The sequence below is a fragment of the Phaseolus vulgaris genome, chromosome 9 (genome assembly GCF_051622355.1).
Source record: "Phaseolus vulgaris cultivar YP4 chromosome 9, ASM5162235v1, whole genome shotgun sequence".
Lineage (NCBI taxonomy): Eukaryota > Viridiplantae > Streptophyta > Magnoliopsida > Fabales > Fabaceae > Phaseolus > Phaseolus vulgaris.
Genome location: NC_143506.1, coordinates 8,220,604 through 8,233,489, shown reverse-complemented (window position 1 = coordinate 8,233,489; position 12,886 = coordinate 8,220,604). Strand labels below are relative to the sequence as shown.

The 12,886-nt window shown below is 30.9% G+C and overlaps 1 protein-coding gene across 2 annotated transcripts; it reads left to right on the top strand.

Annotated features, from left to right (window-relative positions):
- The first annotated feature begins 4,452 nt into the window (after positions 1–4,452).
- On the top strand, positions 4,453–12,260 carry LOC137820390 (mitogen-activated protein kinase kinase kinase 1). 2 transcript variants are annotated; one of them, XM_068624462.2, is made up of 9 exons: positions 4,453–5,772; positions 8,205–8,289; positions 8,496–8,558; positions 8,963–9,120; positions 9,754–9,826; positions 9,966–10,025; positions 10,644–10,754; positions 11,297–11,543; positions 11,785–12,260. In XM_068624462.2, exons 1-8 carry the CDS (start codon positions 4,796–4,798, stop codon positions 11,507–11,509), a joined length of 1,740 nt encoding a protein of 579 aa, XP_068480563.1. In that variant the 5' UTR covers positions 4,453–4,795; the 3' UTR covers positions 11,510–11,543; positions 11,785–12,260. The 2 variants fall into 2 exon arrangements, with proteins under 2 accessions (XP_068480563.1, XP_068480562.1); XM_068624461.2 differs by having other exon boundaries at positions 11,747–12,260.
- Positions 12,261–12,886: the final 626 nt, after the last annotated feature.

Genomic DNA, 12,886 nt, shown 5'->3' with positions numbered 1-12,886 from the left:
CGAATGCTGACATACACAAACATATTATCTTGACAAATTCTTATCCACCTTCAACCAAACTCACCAATGAAACAATTAAAATTATTAAAAATTTGCATCAATCTTATTGTGACATGCTTCACTTGTGACTATAGATCATATGTGCATATTCCTTTAACCTACAACACTTTTTCTTTAGACTATACATCGTCAAGTAAACAAAACACCATGGTTATTAATTTGATTACGATTAAAAGTATCACAAATTTGTTATGCTTATCATGATGTTTTTGAAAAGTTCGGTGTGTCAAACACCACACTTATTGTGCACGAAACTAGTTATATAAGAAAAAACAACGTTCACTCTTACAACATGTGAGGTGAGGAAAGAGACACTAAAAATGTTAGACCAAAGTTTGATTTATTTATTAAAATGTCCAATAAATTTCTTTTAAGTAAGAGGAGTTCAAAACAACTTTGACATCCAAATTAGCAACCGGTATGTATATTATTCTACTTAAGTTTGACTTTACTCTATTAAATGCAATCTAATTTGTTAGTTTTAATGTTTCTTTTGTTTAAATTTATATAAATAAGATATTGTATCTTAATTTAATTTATTTTTTGTAAGATAACATTTCTTTTTCAATTCCATATTTATAAAAAATTATTGCAGTAAATTTTATTTAAGAAAATAAATGACTTTATTTAAGAAAATAATTCAATTTAAATTTGTTTATAAATAATGTAAGATAAAACGTGACCAAACAAATTTTACTTGTTAGTTTGCCATATCTTATGCTTTTTAAGATAATTTTTAAATAACATTTATTATCTCTTGAAAAGTGATAAAACTATCGATTTTACTTTAAAAAAAACATTTTTTTAATATGTTTTAATGAGATATTAAAAAAACTTTATATATATATATCAAACACATTTTTTACATAGTAGGTTAAACCTAGGTTTGTATAAATGCTTATTAGGTTAACAAGGTCATGTCTTAGAAAACATGAATAGTCTTTTGAGCACTTCTTAATTATGTAAATATAAATAATAAATTTTACTAGTATTATTATCATGTTAAATTTGTTATAATATATTAAAATTATGTATTTATTTTGTTTTTCTTAATTACTAAATATATTGACTTATATTTAAGGTTAAACATATAAGTTTATTAAAAAGCAAATTTATACCCTCTAAAGGACTTGATAGAAAAATAAAAAAATAAAATAGTTTAGACCTAAATTATATTTCATTAAAGAAATATTAAACTCTAAGTATACTAAAATCTGATTGGAGTGGCCTATTTCACCTTGATGATAATTTAATTTGACATTTTCGGCAAGTTGATGAATTTACAAAATTTTGAAGTAAGACTATTCATTTTGGATTTTGGATATTAGAGTAATTAATAAGAGTAAATGATGATGTTTATAATTTTTTTAATAAACTTGAATTTGTAAAGTTTTTATGGAAGAGAGTGTACTCAAAATTCGTTCTTATTTTGTTTTGTTTTGTTTTTTTTTTATCTGTCAACTTCTTCTTTCAGTCATTCGTGTTTCTTAAATTACCTTCCGGTCTCTCCATTTGAAGTGGGATACTTGCAAGAATTCTCCAAAACTTAAGTCAATATTTGTATTAATCACTTATCAGAAAAACTAAACTACTGAACTAAATACGTTATCTATTTATACTACTTGTTAATTGGTATTTGACTCTGTCACATCATATTAATCATTCTGCTTATATTTTATTAATTGATTTTTAACACTTAATTAACTTTATTTATTTTTCATACGGATCTCTTATTAAAAACTACTGACCATATATGATATTTTTACTAATATTTTTCTTGTTTTTTATTTCTCTGGACACGTGACTAGTTAAATTTTTTTAAAGACAACCCCTTTTATATACTTCTTTGAGTTAGTGTATTTGAAATATTTATTTTTAACAACTATGAATTTTATATGTTTAATTTTTATAACTCTTCTTACTTTATGTGTGTTATTGAGTTTGACAGTTTTCTAGAAAGACTTGGATGATGAATTATTGGAAAAGAAGATTGTATTATAGTCTCAAAAAACTACTAGTTTATTGTATTGCATGTTTTATATGCCAAAAAACAATAATTATAAAAACGTTCCACCAATCAGTTAGGGAGAGCAATTTCATAATTATTGTTTTGAATGTTAACACTTCTTATGGTAAAAACACATCAAACTTTTAAGTGAGAAAATGTTAAATAATCGGTTTTTTCCCCACAGTGTGCTTTTCTTTTTTTACCAAAATAGAATTCGTTTCAAAAAAATTACAAAAATGGGGCAAGTCGTGCCAACTTGGCACGACTTCATATGCAGAAGTCGTGTCAAATTGACACGATTTTGATACGTCAACCTGAATCTACCACATCAACCTGAAGTCGTGCCAATTTGGCACGACTTTGTCCACGTCATTTTTTTTAATATTGAGTAGTGAGTTATGTAATATTAAAAATTAATTTGATACATAATTTTTCAAGGGTGTTAGTTTTAAGCAATCAAAAAATTAGATAATCGTATATGGATCATGATTGACGGTAATGTAATATATTTATTTGAGAAGTGTTATTGTATTTGAAAAATAAATAGATAATTATTTTTGTGGATGACTTAATTCCAAATAAGCTAAAAAGATGTTAACATTATAGAACTGAATGTCACAATAAAAGCAATGGTCTGCACAAACAAGTTCAATAATAAAATTCAATTCCAAGTTTGATTATTAATTTTTTAATTTTCTTTACCTATGTATTTATTCCTTCGTAAAAAATTTATTTATCAATTTAATTTCAAATATTACATAACTTATAATTCTAATTATAATTAAATAATTATAATATATATTTATTTTAAAAAAGATTTAAAAAAATATGATGTGGACAAAACACGACTTCAGGTTGACGTGTCAATTTGGCACAACTTCCACATATAAAGTCGTGTCAAGTTGACACGAATTATCCCATTTTTATAATTTTTTTGAAACAAGATCCCATTTTGGTAAAAAAATAAAAAATAACCCCAATGAAAAAAGAACCTAAATATTCACGCCAAAAATATTGGCTAGATTAACTGTTTAGACGTAAAAGTTCATTGAAATAAGTTAACCTCGATAAAGATATTTTGAAAATATTATTTAAAAAATTCAAAACTTATTACATTGACACAGTAAAAATTAAAACATTCATTAAACAACTAAATAAATTAATATTTTAATTATATATCTTTTTAATTTATTATATTATTACAAATAGTTGTCAAATAAAAACGTTTTACTGTTTGCTTTTTAAAAAAAATCTTTATTGTTCTCATAAATGATGTCATCTCTCTATCAATAACATATATTTATAAAAAAATGTGACAAAAATTTTAAAAAATATATTTTGACTCATTTTAATATACTCGCTTAACAAAATATAAAAGAGAGAAACAATAAGCAGTTCTATTACTTGGACATTGGCTATTGGTGGAGGTAGTTGGAAAAAATCAAACCCTTCTTCTAGTTCACTATTTCATTTAAAATACCTTTTTCTTCTATGGCTTATTTTTCGATTGTTTTAGTAAAGGGTAAAATGGTCGAGAGGGGATATGTAAAGTGAGAGTAGTAACACTTATCTTTTGTTTTATGGAGTGATTTAAAATATTTGAAAGGGAGATTAGAAGAAAATGAGATTGTTTGAATTAAAATAAATATAATAAAAAATTAGAATTTTTTTTAAAATAATGTAATGAGTGTGATTAAAATTGTATTATTTTTAATTAATAAAAATGTAAATTTATAAATTTGATCTTATATTTTAAAATTGTTGAAAAACTGATTTGATTTGATTTATTTGTGGGTTATAATTATTTAATTCAAAAATATTTTTGTTGAAAAAAAAAGTCAAACATCAATTATATTTAGAAAATCATCAATTTTGAAAAAAAATAGTTCAAAATTGATTACTTATGTTAAAACAATTATCAATAAAAAATAATTTAAAATCGATACTTAAAACATCATTCCCCAAGTAAAAATGATACAACATCAAATTTGTCACTCAAAACATCAATTATCAACTGAAAATAAGACAAAAAAACAATTATGATAAATGCTTTTACGGTATACTGGATAGAAACAGGTATTATCTTGGCAAGTTAATTTTTTCTACGGTGAAACGATAAAACCAAACATAAGCGTGGAAAAGAGAGAAAACGAAAACTTCTGCCACAAGATTTAACTAATGTAATTCAGAAGTGAAAATCGTTATTTTGACAAATGAGAAAAATAACATAAAAAAAAATAATAGTAAGATTTTAATAAAAAAGGGTGTTGAAATCTTCAGAAAATAGTGGTGGTAATATTTTTAATAAAAAAATTAGTTATATCTACCGAGTCGTTGTGGTAATAATATTTGAAAATAAAATGTTATGGGCCGAAAAGGAAGTTAAAGAATGAAAAATAGAATTAGAAGATTAAAGTGGAAACTTAATTTCCATGTCATGGCAGGGTGGTTGATGTGGCACCGCGTTTTGTTTCCAGTTCAACGACGTTTACTGGTCTTGTGGGTGCAGTCTTTCTTCACTTTCTCTTTCTCTTCCTTCTTGATCAATTCCCCACTCCTCTCTGGTCAGCTCCGTTTACTTTCTCCATCATCTCATGCTTTTCATTTCTAACCTCACACCGATCCATAAAAAACTACGAATCTCCCTCTTCAATTTCACCCTTCACTTTCACACCTGCTTCAACGAATTCATCAAGCCATTCGCGACGTCGTTTTAGATGGATTCAGATGCATCACCTATCTCGGATTTTTGAGCACCGCAACCGCACCAAGGCCATGGATCGCAAGAACCCGCGGAGGAAGCCCAAGCTCGAGCGCCGCAACGCCCTCAGGTACTCCGAATACGACGCTGGATCGTCTACCTCCGACGAAACACTCTACACGCGCTCCATGGAGTTCTACGACCGCACCAGCTTCCGAATCGAGGGAGTCGAGGGCGAGTTCGATCGAATTTGCAGGAGTTTGGGCCTCTCCGGCCCGGAAGACTTCGCTATTCCCGCTGCGGCCTGGGAAGCCATGAAGTTTCGTTCCTCTTCGGATATTCTCCCGAGACTGCAGCTCGAGAACCTCGATATTCTCGAGGAAGAGGAAGAGGAAGAGGATGAGGAAGAAGAAGTGCCGAAGGTAAACAAGGAGAGAATAGTAAAACCACCAGAGGATGGTGAATTGAGTGAAAAATTCGAAGATGGGGTTAGGGTTTTGGAGGCAGATGAGTCGAGCACTGGTATTAAGGGGGTTCGTCCGCCGATGCTGAATCCGCCGCCGGGGATTAGGGTTAAAATGGTGGATGATGGCTCGTGTTCCACGTGGGACCTTTTGAGGGATTTGGCTCCGATGGGTGAAGGGTTACCGTTGAATCTCTCCGAGCATGTGAGGGAAGTAGAGAATGTTGCTCCGCTTGGGGAAGTAGAGAGGAAGGTAGCGGAGAAGGAAGAAGGGGAAGTGGGTAGAGTGAGCCCAAAGAGGAAAGAGGAAGAGAATGCGGATAATGCAGCGAGGATTGCGGAGATCGTGGCTGGGCTTTCGGAATCGTGTTCGTTTTCCACGTCGAACGAAGATGATTCTTCTAGTAGTACCACGGATCATACCTCCAACAATATTTCTCCGCAAGGAAGAATCAAGCGAATAATTACCGCCGGAAGCTGGCAGAAGGGTGAGTTTCTTGGGGGTGGCTCGTTTGGCACCGTTTATGAAGGAATTTCTTAGTAAGTGCATTCTGTTCACCCTTCACTTTTCATTCTCCCTTCCGATTCATCATCTATTCTCTTCCTTTTTTTATTATTCATAAATTTAAAATACTATTATTATTATATGGGATTTGGACTTGGGAGTTTATGCACAATTACATACTTGCATTATATATATATATGAATATATTCAACAATCCACATGGATATACAATTAATTTCTTTTTCTCTCCTTCAGCCATTATATTCTATCGGGCATTAGAAAAATTGGTCTACTTTAGCACGTGGGGTGTTGTTGCTTCCCCCTCCCTCCCTTTCCTATTCTGGCTGTGAATCTTTGTTGTGATGTTTTCCTTTAGTGGCGGTTGGTAGAAAAGGTTTTTAAAACTATTAAAATTCTATTACGTTAGATACAATTTTGGAGAATTCCAATTTAAATTTTTGAATGAGAGGTGGATAGGATTCGGGACGGGGTTAATGCTTTGGTCATTTTGTAGTTTATGATTGGGATGGAAAGTTAGTTCTAGAATGTTGCTGTGTGGGTTTGAATGCGAAAATAAAATAGGTAAGACTGTGCTGTTGACCTATTGGCTGAATATTTTCTGTCAAATTAAAAGCGGATGAAAGTAATATACTTGCTTCTACATTCCTCACATTACTTTCTCAAATGTTTGAAAAATAAAGAGTAGGTAATGGTTATCTTGAGTTGAATTAGAAAGAGCAAAACTTAGCTGTTCTATGGATACTGATACTTTTTTATGGTGTTCCAATGATAACATACACGAGTAATGATTATTACACAAATTATTTTTATTGATAAACACTTGTGTCTATTAAGTTTCGGACCAGCTCATTGAATCTGGCAGGTTGATGTACATTGAACTAACTGATGCAGAAATTGCCAGTTTGTGTCCTGGAGCGAAACTTTCTTTTTGGATGGGGAGGTGGAAAATATTTTGCAGTATATCTGATAATATTATCAAATATTTAATTTCTTCTCCTCTTTGAACAGAATAGGAGCACAAGGGCATCTCTCCAAATTCAATTGCTTCTCTTTATTTAGAAGACGAGCTAAAATATTTTTTTCCCCATCTCATCCAATGTGTCTGCCATGTTTACTAAATTTCCTAAATTCTTCTATAGCCTGTTTGGATCAAGGCGTGGAAGGAAAGTTGGAAAAACTGAAAGCATAATATTTAAAAGCGCAAAAAAACAATGTTTGTTTATCCGTTAAAAACATTATTGGGGTGAAGAGATTTGCGAAAAGAAAGTTTAATCATATATTATTTTTTATAAAAATTATATTTTAATATATTAATATATATTTACCATTTATAATTTCTTATTAATTATTAATATTTATTTTTATATTATAATAAAATAAATAATGAAAATAATAAATAAAAATTAATTTATTTTTAATTACTAACATGTATTTTTATTAATATTTAATATTAATTTTTAATTTAAATTTAGTTTAATTCTAATTTATATTTCTAAATTCTTTTATATTAAATCATTTCATTTTTTTTTAAATTTATTATATCTATCAAATCACTCACAAACTTTTATAAAAAAAAATTTCTTTTTTTTTTTATTTACCTTAATCCAAACAACTTCACTTTCTTCACACTTTTTCTTCAAATCATCTCAAATCTATTCTCTAATCCAAACTAATCATTAGTGGTTTTGTTAACCATAGACCTTGAATTAGGCAAATTCTACATTTGATGTCTTAACCATTACCTGAAAGACATACTTAACAAAACTGTGCTTTTTAAACATTTAATAGTTCCTTGCTGTGTAGGTGCCCCGCAAGTGGGTTTTCTTAATATACTTTGTTGTTAGCCTTTTCCTGATAAGTGATAATGAGAATTTCTGAAATTAAATTCTGCAAGCTTTCTGTTGTTCATCCCGATTAGGAAATGACTTTGAGCTTCTTAGCCTGTTCATTTCGACACTATGTGAAATTGATGCTGTGATACAGATGGCTTCTAGTTCAATAAACAATTTAAACATATTTAAAATCTTAGTTAAAGAGAACTGTTGGAGATCCCACATCGACTAGAGATTAGAGCCTTTTATTGTATATAAGTGGGTGCAAACCTCAACCTTATGAGCCGGTTTTATGAGGTTGAGTTAGGCTTAAAGTCCACTTATTAATAAGAGCTGTGAAAAAAATAAAAATTAATGAGGTAAGTGAGCTAGATTTTGCAGGGGCAAGGATATTTGAATTGCTGTTTAATGCCAGATTTTTGTCAAATCTAAAAACATCTCAAAAGATAATTTCTAATTTAGCATATTCCTATCAAATTGCTGCTTCTTTTTTATTTTATTTTATTTTTCTGTATAAACTTGGAAGCCAAGCTTTACAATGATTTAAAAATTTATTTTATGTTATGCAAGGGATATCTACTAACATGTTATGTATACTTTCTGAATCACTGTAGTGACGGCTTCTTTTTTGCTGTAAAAGAAGTTTCATTGCTTGATCAGGGGACTCAGGGGAAGCAAAGTGTATATCAACTGGAGCAGGTGACGGGCTCACAGTTTTTTGCTTTATAAATTATTTTTTACATACTTTTCCAATGATGAAATACTTCAATGAAAAATAAAAAAGAAGTTTTATCAAATTATACTATATTGTGCAATATCCCATTAGATAATTTGAGATGTTACTGTTCTTCATGCTTTTCCCACTATGTTTATTTTCTCAGATTTGTCTTTTTCTTCTGTCTCAGGAAATAGCACTTTTGAGTCAATTTGAGCATGACAATATTGTTCAATACTATGGCACAGAAATGGTACTTTCTTCTTCTGATTTCCTTTTCTTTTTTACGTTCATTTGACATTTTCTTGTTGTTTATGGTTGAGTGTATGCTGTCTTGTCTCGTTTTCTTCTTTTATGTTCAATTTCATATCTTCTTGTTTACTGTTAATATTAAATCTGTTTGGAAGTTGCCATTATTACAGATTTTGTCAATGAAAACTGGTCCCATCGCATTTCAAAGAGTCAAACTTCTTACAATATTTCCAATATAAGCGGAATGTTTAGTTAAGAGTTTGGGCATGATGTCATGATAAGCCATGAAATGTAGTTTAATGTCTGTGATAAAGGATTCACAACACTGCAATTACTAATAACGTAAAAAGTGCAGACATAATTCAAAAAGATTTGTATGTTACACTTTGCTCAATGTTTGTGCAGGATGAATCAAAGCTGTATATCTTTCTTGAGCTTGTAACCAAAGGTTCCCTTAGAAGCCTCTATCAAAAGTATACTCTTCGAGATTCCCAAGTATCTGCCTATACAAGACAGATTCTGCATGGTATGAAGTATCTTCATGATCGAAATGTGGTTCACAGGTGACTCCAGATTTTTTTATAATCCTGTTTCACTTTCCTTTTTAGGTATATATGACTTATACTTTTCCATGGTAATCATTGTTTTGAATCATATGGTATGGTTCATTTCTCTAGAAGGATGCTGGCAAGAGTTCTATGGTTCTTGCTTTCCTTTCTTCAAAGGAACTTTCACTTTTACGTCCTGTCTTATTTTCTTCTTGTTATTTGCCGGCATTGTTTTTACTTTTTGGTCAAATTTTGCTCTATTTCATTGTTTGAAATGCGTTTTACTTATTTGTCCAAAGAAGAGATTTGAGGAGTGTTCGTACCCCACCCAAGCTACTACCTTTTGATGCTAATAGTCCTATATTTGTGGATGGCCGATTAGTTTCTTCCAGTTGTTAGTTATTTCGAGCTTCAAATTCAAATGATTAAAATGGAAAATCAAGTTCTTCAGTATCAGACTAAGATCAGGTTGAATGGTTACATGCATGTGGGAAATTTCGGTTTTGGAATTTTAATGAGCAGATTTTGTCTTTGGGTTATAGCTTGGGATTCATTTGACATCCTATTTTCTGCATTCCTGTACCAGTTATGTATTGCGATGAAACGATCATTGTAAATATTTTCTAAATTATATTTCCTCGATTTAAGGGATATCAAATGTGCAAATATATTGGTGGATGCAAGTGGATCTGTCAAGCTTGCAGATTTTGGATTGGCCAAGGTATTCATTCTCTTCCATTTATGTTTCCTGGGTTTCTTTTATGTCTAGAATATTTTGATATCAGTTATTGATGTCTGAATAATGTTAAGTTTCTTATCATTTCAATTTTTCTGACTTCACTTTATGAATTGTTTTTCAGGCAACCAAATTGAATGACGTTAAATCAATGAAGGGTACAGCATTCTGGATGGCCCCTGAGGTTTGCCTTCAATCTTTACTTCATACCAGAAATACTTTATAATGGATCTTCTGCCAAATCTATTAATAGAGCGTGTACATGGCTACAAACTTCAAATTCATTTCCTTAGGAGTAACTGGTTATGTTAATAGCTAGATGCATGACTCTTACATTAGTCTCCGCTGACTCTCGTTTAGCTGTGAACTGTACACTTATTAAATGAAATTATAGTCACAGTTAAAATTGTTCGCATTCAGTGTGCCACTGGTCTAAAACCCTGAATCCAAGGAATTATTTGAACTCTATCAAAATAAATTCCATAGCAACATTAGATCATGTCACATTTTGTCAATGAGATTATTAGAGAATATGAAAAGTTGAATTTTTACGTTTTTCTTTTGCTTTGTCCCATTTTTTTACATATGGTTTGTTCAATGTAATAAACCTGGATGTAATTTTTGATAGTGGTAGTGATTATACATGTCTTGTTTCAAGAATTCATTGCCTTCTTATATATAGAAAGAAGCATCCCTTTTCTTTTTGAAACCTTAATACTTTCTTAAATTTTCTCATTTTGGGTGTTTTGTCTTTCGATTTACTGATAACGTAGCTGTCTATTTCTTAATCTGAAATATGCAGGTTGTGAAAGGAAAGAACAAGGGTTATGGGCTTCCAGCTGATATGTGGAGTCTGGGATGCACTGTACTGGAGATGTTAACAGGCCAACTTCCGTACTGTGATTTGGAATGGGTACCTGTCATATTATTGCTATTTAACTCCCGTTACTATTGATAGCTCACACTAAGGATGATCATGTCACACATTATTTTGCTTTTTCTGTCTCAAGGGAGGGTTCTTCATTTCTCACAATTTACAAATATTTTTGTTTTCTGTTTCATGTGTTCGCCTTCACATTGTTTTGACTTTTCTGTTTGGTAATTATTAAACTATTCAGGCTACCACTTTTGATCCAAAGTATCAAGGTTCCTACCCTTTATTTTGTAAATAAAGTACTGATACATATACACTTAAGTAGTAAAAGAACACCCAAAAGGGACCTAATGATGTGATTTATAATATATTATTTTACTATTTAATGTTTAATAAAAGGAGAACTGGGCAAGAAAAATAGTTTTTAATGGATAATTGTGTATCTTTTCCATTAATTTATGAATTTTGTCTATGTTTGGTGTCTGGCGTTTTATGTTAGGTAATATGTTGGTTTGGGTCATTATTAATATATCTCAAATTGCATTATTGCTGGGTTTTTAATTAATCTCTTAAAACAACAGATGCAGGCATTATTTAAAATTGGAAAAGGTATTCCACCATCTATTCCTGACTCCCTTTCGAGAGATGCAACCGATTTTATCCTGAAGTGCCTTCAAGTTAATCCAAATGATCGTCCCACCGCTGCTCAACTTTTAAACCATTCATTTGTCCAAAGGCCACTTTCACAGACCTCTGGTTCTTCATTTCCTCATATTCTTGGCCGGAAGGGTTAAACCATGCCATCTTCAACTATGAAGCATTATGGAGGTAAATGCGTACTATCTCATTTTGCCACGAATTTTCTAATATGGCACCTGAATTTATGCATAAAAAAAGCTGTTTTCATACTGGTCTATCCTTATAAGAGTTCCATTCACAACTCAAAGAACATTGAATCCATTTGTGCAAATCATTGTAGTATAGGTTGAATTTATCTCACTGGCCTATTTGATTTTTCTCTTTGATGACAGTTCTGTCCTTCATTGCATGTAACATTTTCAATGTTCAGTGTGGAAGTTGCTGGGGTTCATCTAGGGTCCATGACTGCAGAAATCGTCCATTGGCTCGTGTTGTAGCATTCAGAGTTTGCTTGATTGTAACTTGTATCAATTTTTCAGCACGGCTTTGGATCTAACGCGTGACATGGCACACCAGAGAACCAAGTTATTGACTAGGCAATATCGTATCGGATAATTATGCTCAATGTGTTATCTAATTACTCTGATGATTTGTCCCTTGTAGCAAGGTGGAGGATCAACTTCCAGCTGAAGAAGCTAACCATGCCTTCCCCTCATATTACATGACAGGCGAAAAAAAACTATAGGGCTCGCTTAACTCAGGAGCAAGAATTGGAGATTCTATTTGTACATATTATTTATTTATTATTAGCATGCCATTGTGTGTGTACATCTATATTTTGTACCCTTTTTTTTGTCCAAAATTGTGGACATCTATATCACCATTTCTTTTTGCGTGGCCTCTAAATTTTTGGTTCTGTATTGGACAAACAGATGATTTACGGCATTTTCAATTCAAGACTTACTTAAGGTTAAAAGTTTCAAACATGAGACTTATAAAAAAAATCTTCATTAGAACATGTTGATGTGCCATAACATCAAGTCAAAAGAACACAAATTTATTTCTCTATCTTGAAAATAAAACTTCATAGAAAATGCATATGACAAATTATAATGAGACAATTTGAGAGGACAAAATATGCTTAGTAAGCAAATCCACCAACCTCTAGGGGTCTAATCAGAGCTTCAAAATTTTTGGTCAATCTCAGTGAACCAAGTTCACTTGACTATTTTTAGGTTAACTCAATTTTGTGTTTTCATGTAACAACAATTGGACATCAATTAAAAATATTTTGTATTTTTTTTTAATTTGAACTATAAAATTAAAAAAAATAATCCAACAAATACAAAAAAATAATACAATAATCAATTGTCTCTTCAAGATTTAAGAATAGAGTTTAATTTTAATACACTAATACTCGTTCTTTACATTAATTGTTATCTAACCGAATATTAGTATGAAAGATAGCTTACTGAGTTTTACTAAGTATCAGACAAGTCCTGTCAAATTTTTGATGGGTTGATTGTAGGAAC

What these genes read in the sequence shown, in the direction of transcription:
- LOC137820390 (XM_068624462.2), top strand. Translation starts at nt 4,796, where the DNA reads ATGCATCACCTATCTCGGATTTTTGAGCACCGCAACCGCACCAAGGCC. An exon ending in AATACTATGGCACAGAAATG is followed by an intron (nt 8,559 to 8,962) that starts GTACTTTCTTCT and finishes ATGTTTGTGCAG; the next exon opens with GATGAATCAAAGCTGTATAT. An exon ending in GATCGAAATGTGGTTCACAG is followed by an intron (nt 9,121 to 9,753) that starts GTGACTCCAGAT and finishes CCTCGATTTAAG; the next exon opens with GGATATCAAATGTGCAAATA.